This window comes from Somniosus microcephalus, chromosome 22, assembly GCF_052327205.1.
Source record: "Somniosus microcephalus isolate GS21.2 chromosome 22, FLI_Smic_1.0, whole genome shotgun sequence".
NCBI classification, from domain to species: domain Eukaryota; kingdom Metazoa; phylum Chordata; class Chondrichthyes; order Squaliformes; family Somniosidae; genus Somniosus; species Somniosus microcephalus.
In genome coordinates, this window is record NC_141008.1 from 73,953,668 (window position 1) to 73,970,358 (window position 16,691).

The 16,691-nt window shown below is 47.0% G+C and overlaps 1 protein-coding gene across 1 annotated transcript in view; it reads right to left on the reverse strand.

The window, feature by feature from the left end:
* tlcd2 (TLC domain containing 2) overlaps window positions 1-16,691 on the reverse strand; it is a 69,090-nt gene that overhangs the window by 39,523 nt on the left and 12,876 nt on the right. The window contains exon 3 of the mRNA XM_085965053.1: window positions 5,828-5,910. Coding sequence (XP_085821179.1) covers window positions 5,828-5,910 — 83 coding nt within the window. The remainder of the gene's footprint in view (window positions 1-5,827; window positions 5,911-16,691) is intronic.

The following is a 16,691-nucleotide window of genomic DNA, read 5'->3' on the forward strand; positions in this document are numbered from 1 at the left end:
GTCCAGTGTAACGGATGCCAGCGTAGGGGTCGGTGTGTCGCTGCGGGTATCAGATGAGGCGGTGTCGGGGGCCTGCTGCGTCCCGGCTGTCGTCCAAGATGGCGGCGTCCATGATCCCCATGTGGCTGGAGGCGTCCAAAATGGCTGCTGTACCGGTGATTCGCACATGGCCGGGGAGGTCCAAGATGGCGGCCCGCATGGCCCACACGCGGCGCTGCTGGGGTTCGGGGTGGCTTTGGCCCTGCAGACGCTAGCGTAGTGTCCCTTCTTCCCGCAGCCCGAGCAGATCGCGTTTTTCGCCGGGCAGCGCGCTCTGGGGTGTTTTGCCTGGCCACAGAAGTAGCATTTCTGGCCTTGGGGCACTGCTGTCTGGCCTTGGGACACTGCTGCGGTAGTTGGGCCGTTGTTGGGGTGTGGCTGGGGTGGCACGGCGCTATGAGGCGGTCCTACCGTGTCCCAGGCTGTCATTCCCCGCGGCGTCCACGGTGCAGAGGAGTAGGCATCCATGCCCTGGTAGGCTGCATCCAACGATAGTGCGAGTTCAGAGGCCTTGTTGAGGTCGAGGTTACTCTGCTCCAACAGTCGCTGTCGGGTGTAATTGGATCTGTGGCCCGCTACAAAAGCGTCCCGGATAAGTTCCTCTGTGTACACGGCGGCCTTTACATCCTTACAACCACAGGCCCGGCCAAGCACAGACAGTGCCTGAAGGTATTCCACGGTCGATTCCCCAGGTTGTTGTTTACGACCCCCCAGAAGGTGCCTGGCGTACACTTCGTTCACTGGGCGCGTGTACTGGTCCTTGAGGAGCTTGATAGCGTCCGCGTACGAGGTCGCGTCTTGGATGACCGAGTACACTCGGTGGTTCACTTTGGAGGTCAGGACATCCAGTTTGTCCTCGTCCGATTTGATTGCTTCGGAGGCGGTCAGGAATTTTTCGAAACACTTAAGCCAGTGAGTAAACTTGGTGGATGAGTCCGCCTCCCGATGATCTAAGTCCAGGCATGCTGGTGTGAGGATCTTCTCCATTATAAAAATGTTGTTAATAAAATTGATGCGCTATCAATTACTCATAAAAGACCGAGAGTTAGAAGAGTAACTAAAGGCTTTTATTAACAACAGAATGGAGGTCTGCCTCAAGTGGTCGACAGGCCCAGGATACAAAGGGCTGGGGAGCAGTCACCTTTATACTAGGACCTGTGGGAGGAGTCAGCCGAGGCATGTCCAGGCATGTACACAGTGGAATACAAACAGGACAAACAGGAATACAAACAGTGGTTTACCACAAGAACAAACATTTTACGCACAACTATTTTTATGAATTTCTTGTGCAATGCGACTACCAGTAAATCTAACATGGTGGTTCAAATCAACTTCACATGTTTTCTGGAGCCATGTGGTTAGTTCAGCTTCCCCTTGTCTTTCACTGGTAGCTGCAGAGTGCCAATTTTAATTTGTACGTTTTTTTGAACTTCGTTGATTCCCTAGTGCAACTATGCACCTGGGACAATCCCTACAGTCTCGACAACATTCAGTCGGAATCCTTCTCCTGTGCGTATTTAGAAGGCTTGTCCTCGCATACATTTTTTGAATTCCCACTCCTGCGGTTTGTTTTAAAATAAGCGCTCTGGTCTCCCCTTGTTTTTTTTTTAAAAGCCCACTTTTCTATTAAAAAAAATAACGTCCCTCTCTGTTTTTTCAATTTAAAAATAAAGTCTCACTTTCCCATGCTTCTTTTGAAGTTCTGCTTCCGTTGCAAAAATAAAAAGGTGTCCCTGCGGTCCTGCGCACATGTTTGTTTGAAGTCCTTTGGTTGATTGGAAAACAGACGGGAAGGAGAGAAGCACGAGAGAAACAGAAGTAAAGGGGAGAATAAAAAACAAAAATAAAACCGGGCAGAAATATTTTTTCCAGCTTAGCATTACGAGTATCCATGAATATGAAATTTCAGGCAATTAAGTGCAAATGGGACACAGAAATGTGCTTGTTACAGTACAATGATTGGAAACATATATACACAAATATAGGAGTAGGCCATTTAGCCCCTTGAGCCAGTTCCGTCATTCAGTGAGATCATGGCTGATCGGTATCTTAACTCCATCCACCTGCCCTGGCTCCATATTCTTTCATACTCTTGTCTAGCAAACATCAGTTGATCTCCGATTTAAAGTTATTAATTGAGCCCCAGCATCTACTGCTTTTTGTGGGAGGGAGTTTCTACACTTCTACCACCCTTTGTGTGAAGAAGTGCTAACTAACTTTTCTCCTGAATGACCTGGCTCTGATTTTAAGTTCTAGACTCTCCCACCAGCGGAAAAGGTTTCTCTATATACCATATAAATTCCTTTCAAAATCCTAAAAACCTCAATCAAAATCACCCCTAAGCTTTTATATTCCAGGGAATATAAGCTTAGTTTATGTAATCTCACCTTTGGAGCCTTGGTACCATTCTGGTGAATCTGCGCTGCACTCCTTCCAAGGCCAATATATCCTTTCTAAGGTGGGGTGCTCAGAACTGTACACAGTACTCTAGATCAGTGGTTCTCAAACTTTTTGGGTTCAAGAACCCCTTTACAAATGGATTTGTAGTCACGGACCCCCCATCTAAATTATAGTACTTTCAATTGCTTGCACACTTACATTTCTGAATGTAAAGTTCATCAGTGTCCTGTTAAAGGGACTTGCATGAAATTGTGCCGGGGCTGTCCGACATCGTGATCATTGATGTGATCGGTGATGTGAAAACTTTTATCTTCCCTTCAACTGAAAGGTAACCCTACAGGTTCAGCAACACGCCTGTTGTATACTTCACTGCTCGACACCTCCCTGCTCTTCCCGGAGTGGGATTAGGCTCGGTGGCTCCCGTTGGGAACACTGGCACCGTTTCAGGTGTAACCCTCCACCGCCCGCCTACTCAATGCACAGCTGCTGAGTGTTCCAGGGCTTTTTCCCCCTCCCCCTCTGTGGTTTACCCGCCTGTCTGCACTGGAATATCGCCGATACGCTGCCTGGTGTGTGGCATTTCTGCCATCGAGACAGCGCCAGTGACTGGGGCCGCAGCTTTAGCCCGGGTCCAGTCACAGGCTCAGTTGCCATACTCAGTGAACGAAGCACGGCTTCAGCGTCATTCCAGGCCCTTGGACAAGGCTGACATGGCGGCTCCTCCCTACCCTCCCCCAGCCCCACAAAATCCATTCCCGGCATCTCTGGGGCCTCTTGTCTCCTCTCTCGGAATTCTGTCAGTCAGTCCAAGGCCCCGCTAATCCAGTTACGTGTCCATGTACAGAGCTGCCTCGGCCCCAGTGCCCACCTGGCGATTGCTTACCAGTGTCTCGCTGTGCGAGTGCACCAGGTCCCCGGGCCCAACAGCGAGCTCCCCGGTGCGTGACCTCTCGGCTGTGCTGCTCGAGCGGATGAAGGAAATCAAAATAACGGCCAACAGTGTGCGCCCGAACCGCGCCATCACAGCAACGGGTCCCATTCACATTACTTTGCGGACCCCCAGAAAGTCTCTACGGACCCCCAGGGGTCCGCGAACCCTAGTCTGAGAATCACTGCTCCACATGTAGCTGTAGCAAAACCTCTTCCCCTTTATATTCTAGCCCTCTAGTTATAAAGGCCAACATTCTATTGGTTTTTTGATTATTTTTTGTATCTGATTACTACACTTTAATGATCTAATGGACCCTTGAATCTCTTTGGACCGCCACTGTTCCTAGCTTTTCACCATTTAAATAATTCTTGTTCTATCCTTTTTGGTCCAAAATTGATGACCTCATACTTACCTGCGTTGAAATCCATCAGCCACAGTTTGCCCACTCATTTAATCTATCGATGTCTCTTTTTGTAATTTTAAATGCTCCCGTCTACACTACTTACTATACCACCAATCTTTGTGTCATTGGCAGACTTGGACAGATGGCTCTCTATTGTTTATTTAAGTCATTAATAAATGCAGTGAATAGTTGAGGCACAGGTCCTTGAGTCACCACTAGTCACTTCCTTCCAATTCCAGTACATACCCATTATCCCTACTCTCTGTCTTCTACCCACTAACCAGGTCAACAATCCTTCCACCACTTCATACAGTTCCCCAAAGGGAACAGTGTGAAGACACGTACGACGACGACCAGGTCAATAATTTGCCTTCAATTCCATGGGCTTTAATTTTTTTAAAAGACTTATTATTCAATGAGCTTTAATTTTAGCTAACAGTCTCGTATATGGAACCATATTGAATGTAGTGCAGGAAATACAGGGACAGAGTGATCTCCTGGACGAGTTTTGATCGCCTAGGTGGGTCGGAGAGGAATTTCCCAGATTTTTTCTCCCAAATTGGCGATTGGGTTTTTTATCTGGTTTTTTGCCTCTCTCGGGAGATCACATGGGTTCGGGTGGGATGGAGAGTGAAAGTAGATTTGAGGTTAGGATCAGATCAGCCATGATCTTATTGAATGGCGGAGCAGGCTCGAGGGGCCGATTGGCCGACTCCTGCTCCTATTTCTTATGTTCTTATGTCTTCCGGAGTTCCATATAAACTACATCCATAGACATTCCCCTGTCTACTACAGTACCTGTAGTTACTTCCTCAATAAATTCATTAGGTTCATTAGACATGACCTACCGTTTACAAATCCATGTTGGCTCTCTCTAATCAGCTCAAATTTCTCAATCACTTAATGAAAGATTGCAATAACTTCCTCACAACAGATGTTAGACTAACAGGCCGATAAATTTCCTGGTTTCTCTCTCTCATCTTTGTTAAAGCTCAACAGTCAGGCACACACACATATTGAACAGTCATCCCACACTCACATATTGAACAGTCATCCCACACTCACATATTGAACAGTCATCCCACACTCACATATTGAACAGTCATCCCACACACACATATTGAACAGTCATCCCACACTCACATATTGAACAGTCATCCCACACACACATATTGAACAGTCAGGCACACACACATATTGAACAGTCATCCCACACACACATATTGAACAGTCAGGCACACACACATATTGAACAGTCATCCCACACACACATATTGAACAGTCAGGCACACACACATATTGAACAGTCATCCCACACTCACATATTGAACAGTCATCCCACACACACATATTGAACAGTCAGGCACACACACATATTGAACAGTCATCCCACACTCACATATTGAACAGTCATCCCACACACACATATTGAACAGTCAGGCACACTCACATATTGAACAGTCATCCCACACTCACATATTGAACAGTCAGGCACACACACATATTGAACAGTCATCCCACACACACATATTGAACAGTCATCCCACACTCACATATTGAACAGTCATCCCACACTCACATATTGAACAGTCATCCCACACTCACATATTGAACAGTCATCCCACACACACATATTGAACAGTCATCCCACACACACATATTGAACAGTCAGGCACACACACATATTGAACAGTCACCCCACACTCACATATTGAACAGTCATCCCACACTCACATGAACAACTACCTGAATAGCATTTGGAAACCTCCAGCTATTTGCTGCAAATCTGGGCATATTAGCTCTACTATACGGAAGTACTTCAGAAGAACATATCATAAGCACCGGGCTGGCCATCAGTAAATACACAATGGGTTAAAAGATGCCACGGTGATGTGGATTACGGTTTACTCAGGGGTGGATAATACCACCCACGCTGCAGTGATGAAAGGGCCTGCTGGGTGAGACTGACTGAGTTGTGTACGTACACAAGATCCGAGGCAAAGGAGGACTGAGCTTGCTGAAAGCTATTGTACAGCAGTGAAGAAGCAGCTTACCACAGCATGGTGGAAGAGTAGTTCCCAGGAATGCCGAAGCTTCTGGTTCCAGAGCATGTCTGCAAAATCATGGATGAAATAACCTGCAAGCCAAGAATAAAAGTGTTTTGTTTTTAAGATACAACTCTTTGTTCATTGCTCCCCCTGCCACAACGTGAATTTGGTGCTCATCGAAACAAGGAACGTTAGTGCCTGGTGAATGGAAAATTTCAGGCCTCCGCTCTCAGCAAACACTCCCTGACCAGGTGCCGCACTTCAGCTTCCTCACTTCGGCCTCAACAGTGTGCCTGAGCTTTTAAGCAAAATAATTGCAAAACTAAAAATTCAGGGAAGGAAAATGTGGGAAGAAAATTTTGAGTTTTTATATTTAAAAAATAGATCCCATCATCACACTCAATTTTCCAGAAGACAATATTAAATGGGCTATATTAATAAAAGGAGCTCAACAAACCTACCATTAATGTACACATGTACGATAGCAAAATACTGCAGATGTTGGAAATCCGAAATAACAACGGAAAATGCTGGAAAAACTCAGCAGGTCAGGCAACATCCGTGGAGAGAAATTTGAGTTGACGTTTCGGGTTGGACCCTTCTTCAAAACTGGAAAGAAAAGAAACTGGATCGGAGGCAGGGCTGCGATCGGACAAAAGAATAAAAGAAACAAAAGAAGTAAAAGAGATTAGAAGCTAGACGAGATGGTGATAGGCTGGGATTAGGTGTAAAGTGTACTGGCGAAAGATAGCTGCCAGGTGTGAGAGAGAAACAAAAGGAAAGGGGGGGGGGGGGGGGAAAGGAGTGGAACAATTACAAGAGAAAATGAAATGGGGGCCGAGCTTATGATCTGAAATTGTTGAACTCGATATTGAGTCCGGAAGGCTGCAGACTGCCTAATCGGAAGATGAGGTGCTGTTCCTCGAGTTTACGTTGAGCTTCCGTGGAACAATACAGGAGGCCAAGGACGGTGAGGTCCGAGTGGGAATGGAGCGGTGAATTAAAATGACAGGCGACCGGAAGCTCGGGGTCACCCTTACGGACTGAACGGAGGTGTTCCGCAAAGCGGTCACCCAATCTGCGTTTGGTTTCCCCAATGTAGAGGAGACCGCATCGTGAGCAGCGAATACAGTATACTAGATTGCGAGAAGTACAAGTAAATCGCTGTTTCACCTGGAAGGGGTGTTTGGGGCCCTGGACAGTGGGAAGGGGGGAGGTATAGGGGCAGGTGTTACATCTCCTCCGCTTGCACGGGAAGGTGCCAGGCGAAGAGGAAGGGCTGTTTGGGGTGATAGAGGAGTGGACTAGGGTGTCTCGGAGGGAGCGGTCCCTGCGGAATGCTGAAAGGGGAGGGGAGGGGAAGATACGTTTGGTGGTGGGATCACTTTGGAGGTAGCGGAAATGCCGGAGGATGATCCGTTGAATGTGGAGGCTGGTGGGGTGAAAGGTGAGGACAAGGGGAACCCTATCGTGGTTCCGGGAGGGAGGGGCAGGGGTGAGGGCAGAAGTGCGGGAGATAGAACTGATACGGTCGAGGGCAGTGTCAACCACAGTAGAGGGGAATCCTCGGTTGCGGAAAAAGGAAGACATGTCTGAAGCACTGGTGTGGAAGGTGGCGTCGTCGGAGCAGATACGGCGGAGGCGGAGAAACTGGGAGAATGGAATAGAGTCCTTACAGGAAGCGGGGTGGGAGGAAGTGTAGTCCAGGTAGCTGTGGGAGTCAGTGGGCTTGTAGTAAATATTGGTCGATAACCTATCCCCAGAGATGGAGACGGAGAAGTCGAGGAAGGGAAGGGAAGAGTCCGAGATGGACCATGTGAAGGTGAGGGAAGGGTGGAAATTGGAGGCAAAGTGAATGAAATTGTCAAGTTCGGGGCGAGAGCAGGAAACGGCACCGATACAGTCATCAATGTATCGGAAAAAGAGGTGAGGGAGGGGACCCGAGTAGGACTGGAACAAAGATTGTTCCACATAGCCCACGAAAAGGCAGGCATAGCTAGGACCCATGCGGGTCCTCGGTTTCACAGCCACATCATTTTCCTCAGCAACTGTCTCCGGTTCCGACTTACTCCACGTGGATTCCAACTAAACTTCCACCCTTCGTGCTTCGGATCCACCCAGGATTACAAATATCTCCAAGATATTCATCGTTCCTCGAACTACTGCTCTCGCCGCATCCTGAGATCCACGCTCAACGCCATGCGGCGCCACATGAACACACTCGACTTCTCTCTTCAGCAACACCGACGCACTCTATCTCAAAGCTGTCCGGGTCCACAGTTCCATTTCATCCTTCGACTCATCCGACGCTTCAACAAATAACTTTTCTCCTTCCTTTCCGATGTCAAGGATCGCAAGCTTCATCAACTCTTGGACACCAACGCCCCTCCGGAACCTTCTTCCCCTTCACTTTCCTCTGACCCCCCTTCTCCCAATCCCACCCCCTGCCGCGTTTTCACTATCCCCTCTGACCTTCCACTCTCTGACCCTGAACGATCAGTCCTCAGCAAAGGCCTGAGCTTCATCCCCTTACGCCCCCACCTCAATGAATTTCGAGCTCGGCACGACGTTGAGCTATTTTTCCGCCGCCTTCATCTCCATGCCCACTTCACTGGCCAGGAGTCTTCCCCCCGCACAACTGACCCTTTCTCCCGCTTGCAGAATTCCCGTTCTACCTGGACCCCTCCCCCTGGCCTCTTACCCTCTCTAGATCTTTTCATCGCTAACTGCCGCCGTGACATCGGCCGTCTCCATTTTTCTGCTCCCCTCACTCACTCCAACCTACCTCCCTCTGAACGTGCAGCACTCCATTCTCTTAGATCCAACCCTGACATTGTCATTAAACCCGCTGACAAGGGTGGTGCTGTTGTTGTTTGGCGTACTGACCTCTACCTAGCGGAAGCTGAACGCCAACTCTCCGACACCTCCTCCTACCTCCACCTGGACCATGACCCCACTACCGAACATCAAACCACCGTTTCCAAGACTGTCACTGACCTCATCTCCTCTGGAGATCTTCCCCCTGCTGCCACCAACCTCATAGTTCCCCAACCCCGCACAGCCCGCTTCTACCTCCTTCCCAAGATCCACAAACAGGACTGCCTTGGTAGACCCATCGTTTCAGCCTGTTCTTGCCCTACAGAACTTACCTCTTCCTATCTTGACTCTATCTTTTCTCCCCTTGTCCAGTCTCTTCCCACCTACATCCGCGACTCTTCGGACGCCCTCCGCCACTTTAACAGTTTCCAGTTTCCTGGCCCCAACCACTTCCTTTTCACCATGGACGTACAATCCCTCTACACCTCCATCTCCCACCCGGATGGCCTGAGGGCGCTCCGCTTCTTCCTTGAACAGAGGCCCGACCAGTCCCCATCCACCACCACCCTCCTCCGCCTGGCTGAACTTGTTCTCACATTGAACAACTTCTCCTTTAACTCCACTCATTTCCTCCAAATCAAAGGTGTTGCCATGGGTACGTACCCGCATGGGTCCTAGCTATGCCTGCCTTTTCGTGGGCTATGTGGAACAATCTTTGTTCCAGTCCTACTCGGGTCCCCTCCCTCACCTCTTTTTCCGATACATTGATGACTGTATCGGTGCCGTTTCCTGCTCTCGCCCCGAACTTGACAATTTCATTCACTTTGCCTCCAATTTCCACCCTTCCCTCACCTTCACATGGTCCATCTCGGACTCTTCCCTTCCCTTCCTCGACTTCTCCGTCTCCATCTCTGGGGATAGGTTATCGACCAATATTTACTACAAGCCCACTGACTCCCACAGCTACCTGGACTACACTTCCTCCCACCCCGCTTCCTGTAAGGACTCTATTCCATTCTCCCAGTTTCTCCGCCTCCGCCGTATCTGCTCCGACGACGCCACCTTCCACACCAGTGCTTCAGACATGTCTTCCTTTTTCCGCAACCGAGGATTCCCCTCTACTGTGGTTGACACTGCCCTCGACCGTGTCAGTTCTATCTCCCGCACTTCTGCCCTCACCCCTGCCCCTCCCTCCCGGAACCACGATAGGGTTCCCCTTGTCCTCACCTTTCACCCCACCAGCCTCCACATTCAACGGATCATCCTCCGGCATTTCCGCTACCTCCAAAGTGATCCCACCACCAAACGTATCTTCCCCTCCCCTCCCCTTTCAGCATTCCGCAGGGACCGCTCCCTCCGAGACACCCTAGTCCACTCCTCTATCACCCCAAACAGCCCTTCCTCTTCGCCTGGCACCTTCCCGTGCAAGCGGAGGAGATGTAACACCTGCCCCTATACCTCCCCCCTTCCCACTGTCCAGGGCCCCAAACACCCCTTCCAGGTGAAACAGCGATTTACTTGTACTTCTCGCAATCTAGTATACTGTATTCGCTGCTCACGATGCGGTCTCCTCTACATTGGGGAAACCAAACGCAGATTGGGTGACCGCTTTGCGGAACACCTCCGTTCAGTCCGTAAGGGTGACCCCGAGCTTCCGGTCGCCTGTCATTTTAATTCACCGCTCCATTCCCACTCGGACCTCACCGTCCTTGGCCTCCTGTATTGTTCCACGGAAGCTCAACGTAAACTCGAGGAACAGCACCTCATCTTCCGATTAGGCAGTCTGCAGCCTTCCGGACTCAATATCGAGTTCAACAATTTCAGATCATAAGCTCGGCCCCCATTTCATTTTCTCTTGTAATTGTTCCACTCCTTTCCCCCCCCCCCCCCCCTTTCCTTTTGTTTCTCTCTCACACCTGGCAGCTATCTTTCGCCAGTACACTTTACACCTAATCCCAGCCTATCACCATCTCATCTAGCTTCTAATCTCTTTTACTTCTTTTGTTTCTTTTATTCTTTTGTCCGATCGCAGCCCTGCCTCCGATCCAGTTTCTTTTCTTTCCAGTTTTGAAGAAGGGTCCAACCCGAAACGTCAACTCAAATTTCTCTCCACGGATGTTGCCTGACCTGCTGAGTTTTTCCAGCATTTTCTGTTGTTATTAATGTACACATATTGGAAGCATCAAAATAATTTCCAGATTTGCCACATCCATAATGAGTAAAATACTGAAATTGATGAATGGAACAGAAGTAGAATTGAATGGCTAAATGAGATCTCCTCCAAAGTCATATTAAAAGTATACATGTAAAGTATTCATCTATCGGTAATGATCGAACCTTTATATGCCATTTACAAAAGGTACTGCCACCAGACTATTTGTGTTTGCAGTCAGAGACTGGGTTAATTCTGTCGCCTACATGGCAGAAACTGGGTACAGAATATTTGGTTTATTAACTGTACTATAAAAAGTTTTAAATAAATGTAATTGTTTGTGTTGTGGGGGGAGAATTATGTTTTGGGCTGAAAGGGGGAAAGTTTACTGAGGTGCTTGGACATTATCTGAGGAAGGATGTTCTTGCCATGGAGGGAGTGCAGCAAAGATTCACCAGGCTGATACCTGGGATGGCAGGAATGACATATGAGGAGAGATTGGGTCGATTGGTCTTATATTCGCTGGAGTTTAAAAGAATGAGAGGGGATCGCATTGAAACTTATACAATTCGAACAGGACTAGACAGACTAGATGCAGGAAGGATGTTCCCGATGGCCAGGGAGTCCAGAACCAGGAGTCACAGTTTAAGGATAAAGGGCAAGCCATTTACGACAGAAATGAGGAGGAATTTCTTCACCCAGAGAGTGGTGAACCTGTGGAATTCTCTACCACAGAAGGCAGTTGAGGCCAATTCATTAAATATATTCAAAAAGGAGTTAGATATATTTCTTAAGGCTAAAGGGATCAAGGGATATGGGGAGAAAGCAGGGACAGGGTACTGAGTTTGGATGATCAGCCATGACCTCATTGAATGGCGGAGCAGGCTCGAGGGGCCGAAAGGCCTACTCCTGCTCCTATCTTCTATGTTTCTATGTTTGATCTCAGCCACTGTGGGGGCAGTCAGTCACAACTGGATTATGGGAAATAACCAGCTGTTCAGAGACAACATTGGCAGAATCCTCCGTGAAGAAGGATGAGTGGGAGGGAGGGAAGGGAGAAAGAAAAGAAAAAAGAGCTTGCATTTATATAGTGCTTTTCACAACCTCAGGTTGTCCCAATGTGCTTTACAACCAATGAAGTACTTTGAAAAATTGCTGTTGTAATGTAGAAACGCGGCAGCCAATTTGCGCACAGCAAGGCCCCACAAACAGCAATGTGATAATGACCGGATAATCTTTTTAAAAATGTTGTTTGAGGGGGTAAATATTGGCCAGGACACTGGGGAAAATGCCCCTGCTCTTCTTTGAAATAGTGCCATGGGATCTTTTACGTCCACCCAAAAGGGCAGAAGGGGACTTGGTTTAATGCTTCATCCGAAAGATGGGACCTCCAACCTTGCAGCACTCCCTCAGTACCGCACCGAAATGTCAGCCTAGATTATGTGCTCAAGTCCCTGGAGTGGGATTTGAACCCACAACCTTCTAGACTCAGTAAGAACAAGAGTGCTACCACTGAGCCACAGCTGACATTGTAACAGGCCTCCAACCATTAGGTGGCTCTAAGACCTTATCCAGGTTCCACTCATTATTTTGCTTTCACAAAATTCCCCCCTCCCCCAAACAGTATTTCAAACACAATTTTTGGAATTTCCACCCAAGTTTTGGGACACCCACAATCCCCTAGGCTTTTCATCATAACGCATACTTCCTGCGATAATTCTAGTAAATCTTCACTGTACTTCAAAATAAATCAATACCTTAAAATAAACATTTAAATTGCTCAATAGGGTTACTTTATTAATGTGCTGATTGCTAAAAATGAAAGCCATTAGTAGATGATGAAATGTTTTTAGTCCTTATACCCTGAAAAATAGTTTGATGCAAAGGGAAACTGGGTGGGGTCTATAACAGGCAGACGATGTGATATCACTTGTTTCCCACGCCGTCAAAGTTGAAAGTTGTCTCCTATGTAATTAGAAACAATGGGACAATTTTGTGAATGGGTCGTGTTGGAGGCGGGATTGCTGCTTGTTGGGTCGATGTCCCGCCTCCCATCGATTTGTGGCCAACCCACGCTATTTTCCCTTGATTGACCTTGTTAAGCCCGCCCAGCAGACTTAGCAGGCCAATTAAGGGACAGCCGGTTGCAGAGCACGTCAACGTATGACGTTTCATCTGTCAAAATGAATTGTCATCGTTTGACAGCTCTGTGAAATTAAAGAGTTAAATGCGTGGCTCAAAGACTGGTGTGGGAGAAATGGGTTTTGCTTCTTGGGACACTGGCACCAATACTGGGACAGGAGGGAGCTGTTCCGTTGGGACGGACTCCACTTGGCCAGTGCTGGGACTAGAGTCCTGGCGAATCATATAACTAGGGCTGTAGAGAGGGCTTTAAACTAATTAGTGGGGGGGAGGTTTCTCGAGATCAAATAATAGAAATGACAACAGAGAAGGTCATAGACTTAGGTAGCAGTGGGGGAATTAAAAAACAGAATGTGTCAGGAAGGGACAGAAGGTATGGAGCAAGAAGTAAAGTACTAAAAAGGGAAAAAACAGGAACTAAGTGTCACAAAACATATTTGAAAGTTCTTTATCTGAATGCACGTAGCATTCATAACAAAATGAATGAGTTAACGGCACAAATAACGACATATGGGTATGATCTTGTGGCCATTACAGAAACATGGCTGCAGGGTGACCATGACTGGGAATTAAACATACCAGGTTATTTAACAATCAGGAAGGACAGGCAGGAAGGGAGAGGAGGTGGGGTGGCTATGTTAAAAAAGGAAGGAATCACTATAATAGAGAAATGATATTGGGTCAAAGGAGCAGGATAGTGAAACAGTTTGGGTGGAGATAAGGAATAATAAGGGGAAAAAAACACTAGTGGGTGTAGTCTATAGGCCTCCGAACAGTTGCAACTCTGTTGGACGGAGTATTAATCAGGAAATAGTTGAGGCTTGTAATAAGGGAACAGCTATAATTATGGGGGATTTTAATTATCATATTAACTGGACAAATCAAATTGGGCAGAGCAGCCTTGAGGATGAGTTCATTGAGTGTATTAGGGATGGGTTTCTTGAGCAGTATGTAACTGAACCGACCAGGGGGCAAGCAACCTTAGATTTGGTCCTGTGTAATGAGACAGGATTAATTAAAAATGTCCGAGTAAAGGATCCCCTTGGAATGAGTGACCATAACATGGTTGAGTTCCATATTCAATTAGAGGGTGAGAAGGTTGGATCTCAAACAAGCGTGCTGAGCTTGAATAAAGGAGACTATGAAGGTATGAGAGCAGAATTGATTAGAATGGACTGGGAAAATAGATTAAAGGGTAAGACGGTACATGATCAGTGGTGTACATTTAAGGAGTTATTTTACAACTTGGACAGCACTGCGGAGGTGGAGCAGCGAGACGAGTCAACCAAACAGGCCCCACAGACAGTATTCAAGGAGGAGGTTGGTGATCAGCTGGTTGGTTGGTTTTCTTCCTTCTCTTCTCTTTTATACCTTTAAGTTGGTAAGCCCTTTGAATAGTGGTGTGACATTATCATCTATATCCGGGCAGGGTCTTCATAACTAATAATAAGAAATTTAATTAATTATATAGAATGGAGCAGGTGATGTGTTACTGTTGTGAGATGTGGGAGCCGGTGGTCCCCACTGAGGCTCACGGTGATTACATCTGCGACAAGTGTTTGCTGCTAGAGGAACTCAAGTTCCATGTTATGGAGCTTGAGACCGAGCTTCAGACACTGCGACACATCAGGGAGGGGGAGAAGTTCCTGGACTCTATGTTTCAGGAGATGGTCACACCTATGAAGTTAATTACTGCAGATGTAGTCCGTAGTCAGGGACAGGACGGTGTGACTACGAGTGAGGAAGGTACAGGGATCCAGGATGTAGTGTTGAAGGAGACGCAGCCCTTGTTCTTGTCCAGCAGGATCGAGGTTCTTACTCCCTGTGAGGGCGGGAGCGGGGACTGCAGGGAGGATGAGCAACCTGGCCACAGCACCGTGGTACAGGGGTCGATTCAAGTGGAGGGAGTAAAAAGAAATGTTGTAGTGGTAGGGGATAGTATCATTAGGGGGATAGATAGGGTTCTCTGCAGTCAAGAGCGGGAGTCCCGAAGGCTGTGTTGCCTGCCCGGTGCCAGGGTTAAAGACATCTCTTCTGGGCTGGAAAGAAACTTGGAGTGGGAGGGGGAGGATCCAGTTGTCGTGGTCCATGTTGGTACAAACGACGTAGATAGGACAAGGAAGATGGTTCTGTTAAAGGAGTATGAGCAGCTAGGGGTCAAATTAAAAAACAGAACCTCAAGGGTAATAATCTCTGGGTTATTGCCTGAGCCACAAGCGAATATGGCTAGGATAAATAAAATTAAAGAGTTAACTGCGTGGCTCAAAGACTGGTGTGGGAGAAATGGGTTTTGCTTCTTGGGACAAATCAAATTGGGCAGAGCAGCCTTGAGGATGAGTTCATTGAGTGTATTAGGGATGAGTTTCTTGAGCAGCATGTAACTGAACCGACCAGGGGGCAAGCAACCTTAGATTTGGTCCTGTGTAATGAGACAGGATTAATTAAAAATGTCCTAGTAAAGGGTCCCCTTGGAATGAGTGACCATAACATGGTTGAGCTCCATATTCAATTAGAGGGTGAGAAGGTTGGATCTCAAACAAGCGTGCTGAGCTTGAATAAAGGAGGCTATGAAGGTATGAGAGCGGAATTGATTAGAGTGGACTGGGAAAATAGGTTAAAGAGTAAGACGGTACATGATCAGTGGTGTACATTTAAGGAGTTATTTTACAACTTCCAAAAAAAATATATTCCACTGAGGAAAAAAGGGTGTAAAAGAAAAGATAGCCATCCGTGGCTAAGTAAAGTAATTAAGGATAGTATCCGACTAAAAACAAGGGCATATAAGGTAGCCAAATCTAGTGGGAGGATGGAAGATTGGGAAGTCTTTAAAAGACAGCAAAAAATAACTAAAAGATTGATTAAGAAAGGGAAGATAGATTATGAAAGTAAATTAGCAAAAAATATAAAAACAGACAGTAAAAGTTTCTATAGTTATATAAAAAGAAAAAGGGTGGCTAAAGTAAATGTTGGTCCCTTAGAGGATGAGACCGGGAAATTAATGGTGGGAAACATGGAGATGGCAAAAACACTGAACAATTATTTTGTATCAGTCTTTACAGTAGAGGACACTAAGAATATCCCAACACTGGACAAACAGGGGGCTCTAGGGGGGGAGGAACTAAATACGATTAAAATCACTAAGGAAGTGGTACTTGGTAAAATAATGGGACTCAAGGCGGATAAATCCCCTGGACCTGATGGCTTGCATCCTAGGGTCTTGAGGGAAGTAGCGGTAGGGATTGTGGATGCATTGGTAATAATTTTCCAAAACTCACTGGACTCAGCAAAGGTCCTGGCAGATTGGAAAACTGCTAATGTAACACCCTTATTTAAAAAGGGTAGTAGGCAGAAGGCTGGAAACTATAGACCTGTTAGCCTAACATCTGTGGTTGGTAAAATGTTAGAGTCCATTATTAAGGAGACAGTAACGGGACATTTGGATAAACATAATTTAATAGGACAAACTCAGCATGGTTTCATGAAGGGGAAGTCATGTTTGACAAATTTGCTGGAGTTTTTTGAGGAAGTAACATACAGGGTGGATAAAGGGGAACCAGTGGACGTAGTGTATTTAGACTTCCAAAAGGCATTTGACAAGGTGCCACACAAAAGATTATTGCTCAAGATAAAAAAATCACGGGATTGGGGGTAATATTCTGGCGTGGGTGGAGGATTGGCTCTCTAACAGAAAGCAGAGAGTTGGGATAAATGGTTCGTTCTCAGATTGGCAACCAGTAACTAGTGGTGTTCCGCAGGGGT